This window comes from Bombus impatiens, unplaced genomic scaffold (genome assembly GCF_000188095.3).
Source record: "Bombus impatiens unplaced genomic scaffold, BIMP_2.2 scf_0096, whole genome shotgun sequence".
Lineage (NCBI taxonomy): Eukaryota > Metazoa > Arthropoda > Insecta > Hymenoptera > Apidae > Bombus > Bombus impatiens.
In genome coordinates, this window is record NT_176515.1 from 1,209,350 (window position 1) to 1,229,425 (window position 20,076).

Consider the following 20,076-nt stretch of genomic DNA (forward strand, 5'->3'; position numbering starts at 1 on the left):
GCAAAACCAAATATTTAAAAACTATTTAATTTCTAATACATCGTTGATTTCGGGTCATATAGGGAAGGAGAGGGAGAGAGAGAGAGAGAGAGAATAGAAGTGGACTTATATCAACCGACGCTCGAAGTACATATATCATTTTCACGCCGATCTGCTTCCTTAAAACGCGATTCGTTTGGTGGATCAAGTCAATTTTTCCGTCGGCCCCACGCGACTACTTAAGTCGTTTCGTTTTCTCTTCTTGTCTCTCCCGACTTCGTTCCCTCTTCCAGCGGTAATTCCGTTTCGCAAGACGACCGTTTGTATCTCAATTTATTCTCAATTTACTCCGCATTGTATTATCGTTTACTGGAGCTAATCTCTTTGTGTTTATTGGGGATGCGCGCGTGTCAATGAGCGCGCAAAAGACGCAACAGAAAGTTCGATCGAATGTATTTTTCCCGGAAGAATCGTCGATAATGAACGTCGTTAAGGCGCGAGCGGAAATAAATCGAACCGCGTCGAAGCGGCTACATAAGCAGACTGGCAAACAAAGTTAACTAAGTTGACAGAGTAAACGAGGCGAACAAATATTACTCGGTGTATACTGGAGGAATAAATGTAGAGCGGGAGAAACTGCGGATAAGTTTTGTCGATAATCTTACTTTTGTATGGTCGTCCCTTTTGTGGGTGTACGTGATAGAGAAAAACAGGGTAATAAGATCATCGATCTCTTAAAGAAATATTGATTTATCGCAGCTTTTCGTCCCGACGTCGTAGATGGAAGATGATAATAAGTAAAGATCATAGCATGAAAATGACTATGAAAAATATGACAAGTACAGGCTCGTCGATCTGATTTTTACGATACTTTACGATTAGACGAAAGAATTTTAGTAAAACAAAGCTTTTACCATTGTAGCATTCACGTACTAATTACGTAATTACATCAAAGTATATTAAATTTTGTATCATTTAGCAGTGCTTTGACGTTTCATGAAAAGACGTTTCATCGGCGAATTGTAGTATATCCCGTAATATGTGGAATTTTCTTGGTCGAGAGGTACGTGACGCGAGAGTTAGCTTTTACGATACGGACGCGATCGTAAAAGTGAATTATCGCTGTACTTACCGTTGATGTGAAGATTCACGTGAATATACTTGGGCGGATGAGTGCTGACTTGGCACTCGTACTGGCCCTCGTCGCTACTGTTCACGGGCTCGATTTGTAGGCGCCAGTTGTCCGGGTATTGGAACTTCACCGTGTATCTTGGATCTCCTATGTACGTCTGCTGCCCCACCGTCAGCAGATTCACCTTTTCCCCGTTATCTTGTCTACGTACCCAAGACACCTGTCAACAGATTATTCCACCTTGTTTCATAAACGATTGTTCGATCAATTTACCAGAATATCGGCATTAACGCGTCGCACATAAGAGTTCAAAAGTGTCGCAACATCGGAGGCAGATTCGAAGAACGCTAAGAATAAAAATGTCACGACAATAATAATTGACCATTGTTTCCTACGGTTTATTCTCTTCGCTAAATTTCGCTAACGTTACGCGTTTAGTAAATCACGTTTTGCCAAGTTTCTAGATAGTTGCTGATTTCCTAAAAAGTTTGTTCGAGCTGTGTCACTCTTCGAAGTCTTTGAAGTCGGATGTCGTCACAGTGGCGGCATTTGAAATTTCTTTTCAAAGCCGCTATGGTAAATATTTATTAACCGTTTGCTTCGATTAGTCGCGCTAGTAACGCTAGGAGAATATGCCGATTGCTAAAGGATCGATACATGTAGCTGTATGCCCGCGGTATCTAAACGCTTATATAGCGCAAGGATATCTATATATAACACCGCAACAACTAATTCTTGGTTCGCATAGAAGAGTATCCGAATACAGCGCAGAAAACAGAAGCAGGACGTACTGTCCGATTACTCGTTATGCTTGAGCCGTGCATACAATCGGGCTACGATAAACAAGGATTCGAAATCCGCAGTTTATCCACGTAACTGAAATTGGATAGTGTTTCCTGGTATTCCCATTAAGTGCGCGCGATATCGACATGGATATCAAGCTCGCTATTGTCCGTTCAATAGAGATTGCTGCGTATGGGCAGCTATCAATGATGCGCGTGATCGTTACTGATCGTGATCGATCGCTTTTCCCATCTTCTTCCCTGAAACGTGAAATATTTGATACAAAATTCTCACCGATACTATCTACTAAATTAAATTTTTTCCAAATCCTCGAATCTCGTCACCTATGATTTCAGAGCAGTACGAAGAATTATTGCTCGCTAAAACGATATCGTTTTGCTGTTAGAAATCATTTAAAATACAAATACCTTAAAACGATTTCTTATTAAGTCGCAAGTTCTCTTCTAAGGTATTCTTCTAAAAATCTGTACTGTTCCTAAAAATCGTATTACATGCTTTATACGAGCAGTGGAATTGGCAGATATTTGTACAAGCTGCTGCGTAAGTCACTTTCCCATTTAAAAGTTGCATTAATCTACTTTTTTTATCGTATACTTTGAAATTTTTCTTTCAGATTTTCAGTTTGGTTTTTTGGGAATTTGTAATGGAAAACTTGACAACGGAGCAACTACCAGTGGGACCGTGAAGTTATTGTACGTCGAAATCCGAGTCGGCGATGGAGTCACGAGTCATAAACAGAGGCTGGAATTGTCCTGCAGCGACTCGAACGACCTACAGCAATAAATATCGTCTTTAGCCGAGTTATGCACTTTCAAGATAATCATGCATGGATAATCGCGTTAGTCGACACCGTCGTTGGCAGTACCAGCAACAGCAACGACATTAATAGCCTAATATTACGCTGAGGCGAGCTCGACCGTGGTTCAGCCAAGTGCGATGCTTTTAGGATATAACTACTGGACGAGTTTCTACAGAGTTAGTCGTCGTCGTCGTCGTCGTTCCCTTGTTTCGAGTCAGCATCGGTAAATTCGTTCGAAAAGATATTCGCCGTCGCATGTCATCCGGCTTACGTACCGAGTCTTGAATTTATCCAAGTTGTCCCTTCGCAAACCACGACCCTGTGCCGTGTCGTTGTGTCGTCGTTAGTCTACGAATATTTATACGTCTACATTTAACTCGTACTCTGCATTTTTATATAGATCGCTTACTAGGCAGCTACTTACGTTATAACGATATGCTTAACAGTCTAATTAGGATGTAATAACTACACGCGTTACCTTATAATCCTAATTAATTTAATTTTAAATAATAGCATCGTTGCATGACTTTTTATTTATAAACTATACTTTAGAAAATGTTGTATAAAACGCATCGAGATTTCTACTATATTTTAAATAAATTTGATCTTGTCTTAAAAATTGGGTAATACAGATTTATCTATATCTTGTAAGAACCATACGAGCTGGAAAAAGTTTCGAATTATACGTTATTAATTAATTTAAACGTAAAATAAAACCAACGGGGCTATAATCGACCGATCTAATTTTTAAAATTGTCCATAAAAGTATTTGAATCGTGTTATTAATTAGACATAAATTTCAAGATTTTTTTTTTTTAATTAAATCTTCGCTGTTACTTAATACTAGGGAAAATACTGGCATTGTGCGAGCACATGTTTCGACATGCTTACGATTACGCTTGTTGTGCGCGTTATGTGCCCATTTTCAGCAGCACATTACTTTTTACCATCCTGGGTTTTTTGCTCGTCACATACCCTCTTTCCGCCTAAGTATTATGTTACAACGTTTTCAGCTGACCTTAACAAAGGAAGCTAATGACGGGCTAGATACTCTCTCTCGAGACCATGACCCGAAAGGAGCATTCTCTTTTTTATCGAAGTTAGACAATGATCGAAAATTACGCGTACTAAAAATTTGGACGCGATGCTCGGTTTCAGGCATTTCTCTGAGAAACGTATCGTGTTTTTTTTTTACTATAGGCGCAAAGTCTAAAAATTCTAAAAATTGATTTCTTCGATATTTTATCTACGAGTATTAATTACGCAGCAGTCCAATGCTTGGCGCGAATGTAAGCTGCGCGACATATACGAGCAGGTATACGTATACAGACCTATAGAAAATTATGTAAAATATTAGAGGAAAAAGAATTTTATCGATTTAAATAGTTTAAACAGTTTATTTCAGTAAATATTATATGTTTGTGAGACCGTAATCGAGAAAAAAACACAAATGATATTTTTATCGTTTATCACCGTTGTACTTCAATTCGACGTTAAAGAAAGAGAAAAATATATAAAAATGCATCTAATAATGTATGTAGCGTAGGAATTTATAAAAATACTGGGAACAGAAAACGATCAGATTTCAGAGAGTATAGACGCGAACGATTAGGAGGGAAATTCGCGTGAAAGCTCGCCGGCAGCGGATAATTCCTATTCAACCTCACCGGGACACGTATAATAAGGCCGGATATTAAATTAATTCGAACGGCGCGATTGCTCCAACTGCGATAGATGCGTCTAGCTTGCCGCAAGTCCCGCCGCAGCCGGGATATAAGATCCGGAGAACGCAAAGAAATTAATTAGAATAAATCGTGCTCGCCTATCTTCCTGCAAAACGAACTTTACTACAGTTTACAAGATTGATTGCGAGTTATCGTCTTTCTAATTTTCCGCGAACGGTAAGCCGGCAAAATGCGAGACCTCGACTATTAAACTGCTAAGATATGCAGAAAAGATGCAAAGCTATGGAAAACGTATGGAGAAATATGCGAAGGCTATGTGAAAATGTCCAGAAACATTCGTATAAGTAGAAATATACAAGACCTTTTGCCTACTTTCGCATATTATAAAATGTTTTTCATATCTTTGCATACATTTCCATACGTTCCCCGCTGTTTGTACATATTTTACATATTTTTGTATCGGATACTCTCTATACACGCTATGTATTTTCATCTATAATTCGCGTATTGCAGTAGTCATTCTGTTTCACAGTTGACATACCTACCGAATCGAACCGATCAGTTCGATCCAGACTAATCGCTTAATTTAAAAAAAGTTAATCCGATAAAAGTCGATATGGACGTAATTGACGATTAGCTCGGCTGTATGTACGCTGTACTCTCTCGCTCGTAAGCGCTAAGATTAACTAAATAGCAATCTTCTGGTTTCATGTAAAACGTGATAATCGGTTTAGATTACCAAGGAAACGATCCATCGATCACGATTTAACGACTTTACTTTCTCTAAGTGTCCCGCTACTTATACGAATAGCGACGATGTACGCACGTATATACGATACGGACGAAGAAGGAGGAAACTCACGGTTTTATCCTGTAGCAAGGATATCCTGCAGTCGAGGATGGCGCTTCCACCAGCTTGCACAGTCATGTTCTTGCTCTCCCCTTCGAAATGAGGACCCCACCGATGATCGTGATGATGTTGATGCTTGTTTAGCGTGCTGTGCGCATCGAAAATGTAGTTCAACATCGGCGCGTCCGTCGGTACCGATCGCTTTGCCGCCGTCGTCGATTTCGTCGATACCGAATCCGTTATTAGCGGCAGATCTGGAATCGACAACGATTTTTCACATGGTTAATTACAATTGTATCGCTAATTCTACCGTAATCGTAAACACAAGCTTCGTCGCGATACGAAACGTTTAACTTTTCGATATTGTTTATTCGAAAATTTTGCGCTATTCGTTAATCCGTACATCTATACCGTTGATCGCGCACACCTGATACCTTGTCGCGATATCCCCCAGTCTCTGGAGATCTGCGTTTCCCGTTGTTTACAAGTATTGGACAGACAATTGACAACTGGCAGTACATATTGGCGTTTCTGTTCGTTCGCAACATCCGTCTATTCACGTTTGTAACCGTTGAATGAATAGGTACACACGATATTGCGCGAGAGTAATTACTCGCTGATATGCTTCAAGCGGTAAAAGAATTTTGAGTAACGCAGTCAAGTTCTCGTGTTTGTAAGCGATATTCGATGCTAAGAGAAATACTTGTAAGCAGTTTCGACGACAAGGCACGATCTTGAAATTTCGAAGAAACATTTTTGCAAAATTTTTGAAATATATATCCATATAATATATATAATAGGAGGTTAAAAGAATAACAACGCCGAAGAAGGGAAAAGCAACGAACAGCTTACATACGACGTTGGTTTCAAATTTCACCGATACAATTACGACGATCGTGTCCCGTTGCAGCGTTAATGAAGTTTTAAAACGCTTTATACGAAACATATAATATGGACATAAAAGCTTTCGAATACTTTCACGAGCCACTGTACATCGAGTACTATATTGGGTTATACTGTACATTTTGTATTGGGAAACCGAGAATTTCGATAGGCCAATTAGCGACAGAAAATTAAGCTCCTGAGAGTAGGTCGGGCATCCATGTGATCATCAAAGTTTAAATGGACACGTTGCGAAAAACGAGTGTTTTTAAATTTGTTCTAGTTCCTTTAAATCGATCGACGTCATAAGAGTCATATAATCGTTTAAGCAGTTATGGAAATTTACGCAATGGACTTTTCTGTCCTAGACAAAATACTATAAATAACATATATATTCGAACGCTCTTTAAAATGAAATGGCTTTTTAGAAATTGGGCCAAACGACGTCAGCTTTTTCGAGAAGTTAGAGGAATTAGTTTGCTAGATGACGTGCAAAAATTTTTTGAAAAAATAGCAATTAATCGGAATCGCGAGGAAAAAAAGGAAAGGTCGTTTTTTAAACTTTATCGTCTCCCTCCGCTCTTTCTATCTGTATAGAAAATTTAAACAACACGTTTTAAAGATTTATAGCATACTGGAAATTTCAACGAAGTCGATCGATGTAAAACGAACACCGAAAGATGTAGGTAGATTATTTTATTACAATTATCGGGCAGAATATCGCGAAAAACCACGGTTTTCGCTATTTTTAACAGTTTCTAGCCCATAGCGACGTTAATCGATCTCGCTGAAATCTTCAGAATATATATATACGTATAAACGTATGGTTTAAATTTCCACTATAGTTTCGAATAAAAAAGTTGTAAAAAGCGATCTTCGCTGTTTACTTCGAGATTCCGATGCGGTAAGTATATCCACAGCTGTTGAAACTTCCGAACGAGAAAAAAAGACTATCGAATAGGATAGCTCTGGAAGAACATTTTTGTCAATTAGAAAGGATCTTAATATTGTTAAACGCTACCGAGTATTTGGAATGTAAATTAATCAGCTAATTCGAATAAACGAACGAAAAGATCGAAGGATTTACTTTCGGCAGTTCGCTACTTATCACTGGAGCGCCGAGATCTAAGCCACGCCTCCATCAAGTTCTCCAATATCGATTGTTAGGAAAAAGCGTCGCTGCTTCTCTGAAGCCAGTAAATTCAATTTTTCAATCGTTCGATTTTCTAACGTTCGATTCCGCCATATAATATTAACGAAGGTTATCGATTTAGAGCTGTCGCCATCCACATTTTAGGTCTCGTTCATTCCTTATACGTAATTTCTGCACCCTTACGGCGAATCCATACGTCAGCATTAGCCGAGTAGAAGCAGTTTCACGAGGTTGTCACCGTATGTTTTCCAATTTAACGGTGTCCACCGGGAGAACCCGAAACAGGTAAGCAGTTTGACGTAAGAGCGTACAAAGGACGAGGTATTTTTTTCCAACGATCGCGTGCGTCGCATCGGAAAACGATAAGTACGCTTAGATATTTGTCTAGTATCGACGGAAGGACTCGCGTCACTTAAATATAAACTTATACGTACCGGATAGCTATGAAAATCATAGCTTGCTTGCTTTTGTTATCGTAAGTAAACCGACTTTGCTTCTAAAATTTTTAACGCGATACTCCTACCTTCTCTACTCCTTTCGTCACGAGTTTGACTTTCGCAACATTCGTCGTTCTCCTTTTAGTACAAAACGTACATTGTCTGTTTCCGATCATTTTTGTTTTGCCATTCTTTCGTGACTCTATATTTCCGCAGTTCTATTTATCATCGTTTAACCCTTCGAGTGTTCACCAAAAATATGAGACACCGACACGATCATGATTTTCTACAAGTAGCAACGTATCTTTCGATCTTGCTCGTTATCCTTTCGTATAAACTTTGTATAACTTTCTTTTCAGCCAGTTCACTATATACCGAAAAATCGTTAAACGCGGATATAATCCTTATTTTTCCTTATTCCTTAATTACGAATGCTACTTTAATTTAGCTTCCATCTGTCTTCGATATAGTCTACCCTATTCTACCAAATAAATTCAATACGTTATCGCTGCATTGACGCAAGGACAATGCAGCATCCACATGCATTAAGATCTGTCAGAAACGAAGCAACGCATACGATTCTAGCCGAGTATTAATCACCTAATTATGTCACTCAGAATCTACCTTGTTATAGCTGCACAAGCAGCTTCCACAAGCCTGCCGATAGGAGAACCCAGCAACGATCGAATCGACTAGCGCGCATCGGCTTTTCTCTTCGTCTCACCCCTTCTGGAAACGTTCATCTGTTCGTTCGATCTTTTCTCTTTGCTTCCGCGGTGGAAATTTTGCCGCTGTCCAGGGGGAAGGAAAACTGATCGGGAATTCCGATGGAACCGCGGAGAGCGTGTCCTGGATACCGACGAGGAATCAGCAGCGACTTCTTGCCTCGGCGAATATGAAAATCGTTATACGTCGTATTGACATTGTCGCTCCACCGTGGACCCAGCTACGGGACCTCATTTTTTAACTCACGGAAGATCCCCGCGTACGCGATCGAACCACGCGAATATTTAAACGGCCGGTCGGATTTCGATCTCCGAAAAAGTTGGTCGAGCGTTCACGTCGAGAGTTCTTCTTTAAATCCTTTGTTCAAACACGGTGTGATTGTTACCCCTCCGGGATGATGGCTCGACAGGACGTTTTTCCTTCGCGTAAGGACTATTTTTCGTTGAGTTATGCGAACCGGTAGATCGATGTTGGAGAGAGACCACTGAATATGGAGAAGTTTAGTGCGCAAGGATTGTCGGTTTGGTTGGTCGAGTAGAATTACCTCGGTGGTTTCGATGGCGAGAGTGCAAAAATAACTTTTTTAATATTTTTTGCCTTAAAATAAGAGAAGAACGATATATGTGCGTTTTACGAGCATAAAGATTTCGTTCTTTTAATTCGGAATGAATTTTATAGAAGATACTTTCTCGTCGATGTAATCATTTTTTCATGTTTTTCTCGTTCGTTTAAGTTACAAATTTCATTTAACTACGTTTGTATTAAATATTTTCGATGGACGTCGAGACATCTGTATTTCAACAGTACTTGTAGCAGAAAGCGGTTGAAAATTGAAAATCTTTGGAATTGAAACGATCGAAATCTAAATTCCAACATACGAAGAGCCCAAGAGAAGAACGAGGCAAGTCCATTATCGTCAATTTTATAATTTCGATGTCACTTGGTGGACGAGAAATTGCTTACTGAATTTTGAAATCTTGAAATTACTCTACGTACACCGATCTCTATACCGTGAAGATACAAAATTATTCTCACTGCATAGATATCGATATCGATCTGAAAACAATATCACAACGTATTTATAAAGATGAAATTTATTTAAAAGCTAGGCAACGAAGCGGTAAACGAACGCATTAACTCGTCAATTTCATCGACGACTGTGCTTGGACTAATTAAGATAGTGGTTCCTCTCTGCGGTTTTCCGATCGAATCGCTGGGATTTATCGAGTAATCACTCGGAGATATATTTCGCGGATATCTTCCTCCTCTCGATTCGACAGAGGGCGGAGGCACAATCGACGCGGATATCCTCGTTGGGCGCGAGATCTCGCGAGTATCAATCGACCCATTTTTTCGAGACTTGCAAACACTCGACGATTCTGACTTGGCGCTTTTCCTCGGCATTGCATCGCGTGCATTATTCCGTATCGCCGCGGAAAAACGAAGTTTGAGAAAAGCAAGCGAAAGAAAGAGAGGCGCGATACGAGATGAACAATTGCAGGTCTAAAGACCGATCGAGACATTCGCCTTTTTTAGGTAAAACGACCTCGAGAATCGCTTTGTTGGAAACTTACGTCGGATATTTAGCGAGTAGATACGCGCGATTCGAATTTGAAAAATCGATTAAAATTTCCGAACGAGGATATTTCGAGAGAAAATTGAATTCCCTTGTGCTCGACGTACGAGTTTTCTGTTTGTTAACGGTACGTTGAAAGTATTCGATTTAGACAGTGTGCTTAGCTTCTACGTGTTCACGGATGCGGTTAAGAATAATTAGAATATATTTGAATAAAATACTTGAGCGTTTTATGCAAGTACAACAGACAGTTTCGCAAGTTATGCGCTTGTATTACTTAGCGGCGAGGCGCTGTCCGACCAACACTGACTCGTTTCACTCGGAAACCTAAACTTTCCTACTACCTCTGTTTCTAATGTTTCGTAGTTATCGTTGCTTAGAATACGTTGCAACATGCATAATTCTACTAAAAAGGCAAGATTGTTTAAACACTTGAACATTTATTCGGTACTTCGCGTTATTATCGTAATACAACTAGCATACAAGAGCAAAGGACCGCTCAACTTTCGCCGAAAAAATTGTCAACGCTTAAACCGTTATAACTTCGGAACAAAGAAACGTACAACGCTCTGTAGTGCAAAACATTTCGAATACCAGCAACCTTCCGACGAAAATCGAGCGTTCCTTTAATTTTGCACGCCAGTGAAAAATTCTTCCTTTTCCCAAAATCGAAAATTTCACAGCCAACGCTGCCGTTTGCGTTGCCATAAAAAACACGAAGATCGTGTCATCTATACGTGGATAAACTCGACGCGTATAAATACTTGGTCAGATTTCGACGAATCGAGAAACTTGCGTGGCGGAAACAGAAACGCGAACGCGAGCTCGTCTTCGTATAGGGGGCGCACGTTTCCTCGATTCGACGGTGGAACACGACTACGCCGTAATTCCAGCGAGTCCGGCTAACCAGGGTAAATAATTCCGATTCGAGACACAGGCCAGTGGCACGCTCATGTTTTATGCATAGACCAGACCCGCGGTCCGCCACGCGTTACACGTGGTTGTAGCTCCTGCTGGAATCACGAATCGCGCCACCACTTAAACGCGTATCGGCTCTGTCCACTGATTCGACGCTGTTGTCTCCCTTCGATATGCGTTCACGCGCTGCCTCTATCGGTGTATATACTATACAGGATGGAACAATCTCCTGTTACGAACCGCTGTTCGAGCGTTATTGGATGTCAAGCCGCGATACCGCGTCCCGAAACCAGACTTAGTTTCACCGAATTGTCCCGACTAGTCGCGACTCCTTGAATCCCTAATACGTCGAAGAGTTTCGCGAGTTTCGGTTGTACTTGCTTCCAGTTGTGCGACTTAAAGCTAGAACTATCGAATACCTAAACCGAGGCTATGCAGTAGTACAAACATAGCGCGATGAGGTTTAATTTCATCGAATTCCGCTGAATTCATCGTACTTTGCTTATTGGGAAAATATAATAAAATACGATGTAAACATAATTGCGCGAATCTCTTATACGATTGCACATACTTGGCTCCCGCAGAAATTTATAATTACCTATTTTCTATATCATCGAAACACATCTTTGAAATTCTTTTTTTTCCAGACGATTTCAACGGCGGCTTTCATCGGGTATATGGAGCATTAAACGCCGTTCCGCAACAAAATTGCTGCCACGATTTCCAATCTAAACGCCAATTCTCACTTTTAAAGTCATCAGCTGTATCTCGAGCGATTCTCCATTTTTCAACTTTCGACGATTTCCCGACTATTTTCCCGACGATCTGCCCGACGATAACCAGAGAGTTTACACCGGCGCAACGCAGCGGAAAGCTGCCAAAAGTCCTCTTCTCGCGGAAACTTTGAATCCCATGATATTCACGGTACGATACGCGCTCAAGAGACGATCAGAATCGTCGGAAACGAATCCGTAAACGACGATATGCAACGAACCCGTGAAACTTAAATAGAACGCACGAATTCGCCGAGATCGATCTAGCAAACGTCGCGAATTTCGCGTCACTTTACATTGTTTTACAAGGTTGGATCTTACAAGGTTGAATCGGTTTGAAATATTATCGATACATATGATCGCGATGATTGTATCTCATTTGCTAATGATTGTCAAAGTCTAACCTGATGTAACTAAATTTATATAAACAAGACATTTAATTTGATTACACGTGTGTTACAAGTTTATCGTAACATCGAACATATAGATTTTTGTTAGTCTAAGATTATTGCGGAAAGTTTTAAGAAACTAAAGAGAACGGTACGAATGAAATTTGAATCTAAAGATTATCGTGTTGCTGCTCAAAGTTGAAACTCGATCAATGCCAAATGCGTAACTCGATCGACATCGAGACGAATGTAGAAAGAGGGAAAGCCGGGTGTCATAAATTGTGTGGCTGATGCGCCAACAAAAGGAGCAACGCGCCGCGACAGATAACAGCGTAACAGCGTAACAGCGTAACAGTGTAACAGCGTAAGAGCGGCGCGGTGCGCGTCCGGCACGATAATGCGCGCGCGTTCAATTACGCACCATAGCGATCGATCGTGCTGCGCTGCATAAAACGCGTACACGTTATCGGCGACGTGTTATCGAGCGACTGATTTATCATTACGAGGCAGCGTGTTTTCCGCTATCGGACGATGATCGACCGTTGTCGGTCTTTCCCGACGGGCCTTCTCTACCGATATACGCGCGGTCAGAAGCTCAGCGGGGTCGAACGTTGTTCGACAACGATCGCGTAGGCATCACGACGACATTTCGCGCGGTATACAACGTGAGTTTTTTCGTCGCGCGTACGTCAACGTATTCTATCAACGTATTCTATCGACGTATTCTACTGTAGGATACACGTGTCCGCTTTACGAGAATGTTTGGGTCGTTCTAAAACATTTGCTCGATAAAGATTATTTTTGAAAGTAATAAATATTATTACTTTCTTTCATGCTCGATATCAAAATTATCAAACGAACATATCATCACGTTATATTCTTGATAACTCTGATGAGTAGACTGTGCATTTCTATGCATTTATGAGAAACTTCGAACTGCAGAAATGCGCACAATGCATATAATATACAAAAATATATAATATAAAATATCGAAAGTGGAATATTTAGTATAATATTTAGTACAATATTTAGTAGATGTTTATTTTTAGTCGTGTTCGCAAAAATATAAAAATTCGTAAAAATTCGCAGTTTATCTTCTTTTTCTTAACCACTCCGCTCTCCGTGTCTAAAATTCTTCACGATGAAAATAATACGCTACGGTAGTAGCTTGCGAACTAATAGCTGCTTTTTTACAATGGATGTGCGATCTTTCTTTGTCAGGTTTATTCTGCTTTCTCAACTCGTACTGCCAGACTGTGAAATAACAGCGAGGAACGTATGTACGTAGATGAAAAACGCTACAGCCGGTAAGCAATAAAACTGTCTTTTTCTTTCGACGCTTCTTATTCCTACTTGTCGTTTATCCATCGAAAAAGTATTAGCAATAGAATTCCGTATCGGATACGAAACGATATATTTGGTTGGAACGGTTTTACCGCTCGAAATACATTCTGTTCGTTAGTTTTTAAGTACACCGGATCAAATCGAACGTCACGCTATATTAAATCTCGGACAGAAATACGCCTCGTCGTAGTTATCCTTATCCATTTGGCAATCGTTAACGCTAATCACGGCAAGTTGAAGTAATTCCATCGTCGAATTATCTGTCAAGTCATCGTGTTTCGAATTAGGCATTTCACGCCTACGTTTGTTGCACGCGAGCTCCGTTCAAATCCGACAACCATTCTCCTATAGTCTGCGAGTATCGATTCTGTCTGTCATAACCGAAGAGTCGGAATGGTAAACGATACGAGCGGCAATGAATATTTCCAGCACCTTCCAGGAAACGGGGAACGCGTTTCTGTTAATTTTACTATTTTCCGTCGTGCGTGTCTCGTTCGGTAAACGAGCAACTTTTCCCGATAATTTTCTATCGATAATCATCGAAGCTACTCCGATCAAACCCAATTCCAAAACTATGTGATTCTGTTATCGCAGATACATCGACCTGTTGAATATAGATTCTTTATAGGATAACGTTTCAAAGTCAGATAATGATTCTTAAACGTTTAAATAACGTTATAATGATTTTCTAGGTTTACTTAAATTCCCAAAAGTGTCCTACTACTTACGAAAGGGAGCGTGTCTCGTTTATCATCGTTTCTTCGTTCACCGTATCGTCATTTTACAATTTTATAATTCCACGTCGAATAAAAAAATCGTAAAATTTGACTCGTTTCGTTACTTATCTCGTTCGTGTTACGCAAGAGAATTCATTAGCACCGCTAGCTTGAAACACGTGACGGGTAAAACTTCGCTAACGATATCGGCCCAAGTGTGCAAGAGCAAGGATTTACTATATTCGTTTTATTCCTAAATTTCGCGACTTCGAAGCTTCTTGAAATTATAATGAGCGTAGGATTTCCGCAAGGTACCGTGGGATCGCGAGTTGCTAAAGACACGGGGATACTAAAACGTTTTAGAGATCGATCCCGCGGATACCAGGGTTTTTAAAGAGTTCTAGGGATATGGATGAGTCAACAAACGAATATAAGAGCCTTTAAAACTTTCGGAAGTCGTTTCATATTTTTCCGAAGATTCCAAGGATATCGATACTTGCCGGACTTTTTTATGTTTATGGAAATGTGAAAGCAGCAGGGTTCCGTGCGTCGAGGGATTTCGATGATTCGAACCTTCGATGGTTCGACACCTGGAACGATGCAGGGACACGCAGGAACGGATCCAGAACTCTCCGGAGAGCTTATAGGTGTATCGCTGGTTTCAAGATCCGCGAGGTCTTCGGAGTCTCTAGGGTCCCTAGAGTTCCCGGAGGGTCTCTAAGTTCTTGACGGTCTTGGAGAATCGTAGGATCTGCAAGGTGTTAGGGGTTTCCAAGGTCTCCAGAGTCAAAAGGGTTTCCGAAGCTTCCGCGGTCTTCGTAGTCTCTAGAGTGCTCGAAATCTGCGCGAGTCGTCTTACATGTATCTCTTGTCCGTTACGTTACGTACGTTGGTCTCCGAATTATAGGCGATCGAAGGAAATGTTCAAAGTTTTCGTTTCGTTTTCTTTTTACATTAAGAACGTTCCTCCTTGACAGCACTTTCCTAAAATCCATTAGATTTTCGTCTTTGGAACAAAGAAGATCTATCGTGTATTCGACCGGAGAATGTACGAGAAGAATGTACGACCTGTGAGAGAAGATAGAAAATGTGAGATCGTTGGAAGAACACCTGGTATTTTCGAGCGAGTACGGAACTCGGTGTTAAAGCGTGCGGTAGGCACGAAGACGATCGCTTGCAAGATTCGCTCGATCATCTGTAACTCGAAAACTAAGGTACGTAGAACCCGTGTTTGTCCGATTTTTTGTTCACGTATTTTAGCGTTTTTCATCGTAGAGCGATCCGATGAACGAACATGTATTTACGATTCATCTTTTACATATACATGTTCTTCCACGAATTGGGACATGCTTACACTTTCTCCCACAAACTCGCGAATTTCATACGTGCATTTCCTTATCGAAGGATTCGTACCTATTTCGATATATCCAGCGTAGTTATCGAGTTGCAGCAAGTTTATGATAATTGCATCGAAATCCATAATCGCAACTGCCACAAATTCGGTGTTTTCGATAGCAAATGCCACGTGTCTGCAGATAATCTTATTTCATAGTAGGAACGCGAAGTTGCTTCTGTTTAACTTCGTGCGATCTAAAATGTCTTGTATTCGGTTCTATGGACTTGGAAATGTTTGTATTATGTTGTACGAGTCAGAAGCTACTCGTACGCCATTCCATGCCAAGAATTCACGATTCTCTTCCCGAATCGAGTCTCACACAGGTTCAGTGTCACCTGCGTCTAGTCTTACGAGAGTTCAAATTCGCCACCACTTCTCCTATCCAACTCGTCGTCTGTATTTGAGATTACTCGTTCGATGCTGTGTATATATTTAGTTTCAGAAATTCAAGTTGGCTAGTCTCGTATCCAAAGGTCTCGTACGATATTACCACCCACGTTAGAACGAACCGAATCTCTGGAAATCGGTCGTATAACTTGAAAACACGCGTTTGTTTCCTCTAAAACGCCGATCAACTCGATTCCTGTAGACTCTACCTTTCAAAAAATTCGAATTTGCGCGTGAATAAAAAATCACGTACTCTCGTCGAAACGCGAAACGACTTTCACGTAGTCATTTTTCCGGTTCATATATATTAAACTTTACGCGTTCTTTCGCCAACTCGTAGCTTGTCGCTAACTTGTAGCTCGCAGGTAATAATTTTTCATTTGCGAATTTCCTCGGGCATTACATTTTTTCCTCCGCGAGTTCAGGTATATATGCGAGTAACGAGAAGAAAGAGTAAAGAAAAGAACTGAAATTTCAGATTAAACGAACTATGAGTGCGAGCACTTCTTTTCACGCTTATGAAACGAATTTTTCGATAATTAATTTAAAATTAAAGAGACAAGAAGAACGTGAAATAACTGTTCGTATTATCATCAAGAATTTTTAGGAAATAACAGAACATTTCCCGGTTATCGTATATTTGAAAGTGGCGTCGCTTGATAGACATTAGAGGAAAAAACAGCCACTTTATTTCCATTTAAACGCTTTAAAGGGATTCGATATTGTCGCGCAGGGAAGTGTGAAAATCGGCTCTTTCGAAGGAAATTTTCTCTTTAATGACACTTCAAATGCTTCGAATAGAGTCGTGTAGTCTGTGCGCCACGAAATTCGACATTCTCCAAATTTACGAAGATTCACCGAGTTCCAAGTTATTCACCGTTCGCTCAGTAAAAAGCTTCGAATTTTTGAAATTTTATTTCGTCGCAGCATGCAAGTTAAAACACGCGGCTCCTCGATGCCGCTTGTACGACCGCATTGCGGATGCTGGCTGAAAGTCCTCGTTTTAAGCACGTGAAATATTTATCGTTAGATTTCTTCTTGAATCGCGTCAAAGGAATAAAGTGCCAACGACTACGAGATATCGAAAATGTACATTTTCCAATTAAATTTTTGAAATATTTGTTCGCCATAATTTATCAAATCAACGAAACGAACAAAGATCAAATCGAATTTTTAATTACGTAATATTTGGCCTAAGTTCGTTTGGCTATTATCTCCCTCTTTTATAGCGGGCTTACAAAATATCGATAACAATACTTTTATCGACGTCTTTACGTTCGATTGTCGTGGACATTCGTTAACATTAACGTTGTAATTTAATGCGGCTTAGCTTTGATCAGGACTTATCGACGCGGCTCCCATCATCCTTTCACCTGTAATCTCACGTTGTCGTTCTTTTACCGCAGAAACAAAGATTTGCGCGGTGAACGTTACGAGGATCGACGAGATTCGAGGCAACCGCCCTTGATCACCGTTTCATCCCTAAATAAATTTGAATCGCTACGAATAAACGCGCGTTCACGAAACAAAATGGCGTACAGATTTTCCCACGAGTGATTCCTTTAATCAACCTTGGAATGGTACCCTAATTTTTCGAATTACGTCACTTGGATTTTTCAGGTTTCGCGTAATTTTCTCACATTTTGAATATATACAAAATTTGAGAAAATTTTTTTGCGATTTGTATCTGTCTATGTAACTATCGATGAAAACTTTCGACCGCGATTCGGTATAACAGTCTATTTGTTAATCGTTTGAGTCTCGCTTAAACGTATCCGAGTAATTTTGTAGTGATATCGTCGAAACAGTACTAGCACGCGTAACATACCGCACTCATCGTTCCAGTTTTAGCTCCATAAGCTGTCTTTTTATCCCCCCTCTTTGTCTCTTTCGTATATGTAGAAAGATAGAGTTGCATTCTTAGGACGATTAAACGATCGAGTAACAAAATTGATTTTTAGATTCGCAGTAGCCATCAATGTCTTGCGGTCTAAGTCGCAGAGCTAGACGGGCCGCGATACATAGCTCGAATCATCTGCGCTGCAGCAAACGGAACGGATAGGTTTTCCGCAGTCGTCGAATTCAAACCGCGTTTCCGTCTCGGACGAAAGTCAGGTATACGGGCAGATGCTTGTCAGCCTTAACAGAGTTGGAAACGTGACCGTCAGAACGCGTTAGAATCTTTTCCGCGAAACGCGAATACGACAGGAAGGAAACACGTGTAATCTCTCTTCTCTTTTGTCCGCTTCGTGAACGTTTTTTCGAAGAATGGGTTAGGAGCGAGAGAGAGAGAGAGAGAGCAACATCCACTTTCGACTGCGAATTCGGAATTCGACTGCGTTTCCGATTTGACGACGTGAAATCGGCTGGAGGAAATAAGCTTAGCTTTTGGAGAAAGAAACGTGACCTTCTCGCCACGTCGGGACCCACGTGCTTTCTTCACGGACGTGGTTTCGCCTGCCTTGGCTTTCCTACACCACGTTTCTATATTTTTTTTCCTGCGACGGACAAACTTTTCCAGCAAGTTTATATTTCGCGAACGCGATTAAAGAAACGGAACGTATAACCTTAAATTATGAAAAATTAATATGAAAAAATTGCTATTGGAATTTATGAATTTTAATTTCAATTTTACTGAAACGATCGAAACGTTAAAAGCTAAAATTTCACGGGTCGCAGTGAGATCGGATAGAGATTCGTTTTACCTGTTTAATTTTTCATGTTGCGTAGATTCGAAAAACGAATCGAAATGGAAACACGTAGGTTTGTAGAAAGATCGACGAATCATCGATGCAGCCTTAACAAACTATCAAAGTTGCTATGGAAGATCGTGGAAAAAGAATGCGACGATTCGATGTAACGAACAAACAAGTTTCCAGCAGAACATCGTATAAGCTCGTTTGCTGTCGATTCGTTGAAACGATCCCTCAAAGATACGTGCACGTTATTACGTTGCAAAAGCAATTACGTCGCCGGTAATAATGACACGGCTCGATGACGTTTTAAAGACCCACATCAGGGAAGATTATCGTGAAATCCTTTAATGTCTGTCGGCGAATACCAGCGGTATCGCATCCGGGTACGTGAAAGCAGAAACGAGAGCCAGTTAACGTACTTTCGTATTACGAGCGACGATAATCCATAGACCGTAAACTATAACCACACAGATAACTCGATGACCACTGCCACTCGTCTGCCAAATTTTCTGAAAATCGTTTAATCTTTTCGTATCTGAAATAAAGACGGTGTTTGTAATTAAAAAGGAGAATTCGCAGTTCGTAACGTACGACGATCGTTAGACAAAATTGCAAGCTGATGGTACGATAACCCGTTATAGTTATATTATAACGCAATTTAAATTTAGTTGGTTTCGGTGTACGGAAATGATGGAGCGAACGAAAAGGAGAAAAAACGAAAAAAGTGGACAGAAAAAGAATTTTACAAGCAGAAATTCGTGACGCTGCATGCCGATGGACAGTTGACGCGATTTGACGCTTTCTGGTTATACGGCGCGATACAACGATCCACGTAAGTTTTCATTGTTCGTGGAATAGCTGCGTGTCTTCTTTGGAATTAGAGAATTCACGGAACTTTATCTTCTTTCCGTCAATCTTTTTTATCGTTATTTTCTTCGAGACACGAGGTTCGACGAGAGAAAGTTTACGAAAACGCATGTGTCGTTGCAATTAAATGCAAATTTCAAGGTAATACGAACGTGTGGCACATGCATAAAATGAAAAATTTCTTATTATCGAAATGAAAAATGAAAAAAGCGAGAAATAGGATAGATAGACACGTGTACGAAGAAGACGCGGCCGATGATGGATGGATCCAACGAGATGATTTACGGTGGCCACCTAATTTACAAGTGGAAATTCTCTAGTTGCTTAGCGGTAACACATTGTTAGGTGATTGAAATTAATTACTCGAATAAACCGCATCACGCAGGCACTTTGGTTGCGAATATTATTGCGCGGATACGTAGGCCGTAGATAGGTGGCCGTATTTACCGGTCCTTCACGTTATGAGGTTCAATTGCAAACAATTTTCAGATTTAATTATGGAAAGTTTAGAATTTTACTGTACATTATGAATATCATCACGGAAAAGGTTTATCGATATATTTCCGA

At 40.4% G+C, this 20,076-nt stretch overlaps 1 protein-coding gene across 7 annotated transcripts in view; it reads right to left on the reverse strand.

The window, feature by feature from the left end:
* Window positions 1–20,076, reverse strand: part of LOC100741930 (zwei Ig domain protein zig-8) — a 237,661-nt gene that overhangs the window by 19,246 nt on the left and 198,339 nt on the right. For all 7 annotated transcript variants that reach the window (XM_024364441.2, XM_003486026.4, XM_033318444.1 and 4 more), the window contains 2 exons: window positions 5,262–5,503; window positions 1,112–1,331 (listed from right to left, as the gene is read on the reverse strand). In XM_024364441.2, the coding sequence (XP_024220209.1) occupies window positions 1,112–1,331; window positions 5,262–5,503 (462 nt within the window). The remainder of the gene's footprint in view (window positions 1–1,111; window positions 1,332–5,261; window positions 5,504–20,076) is intronic.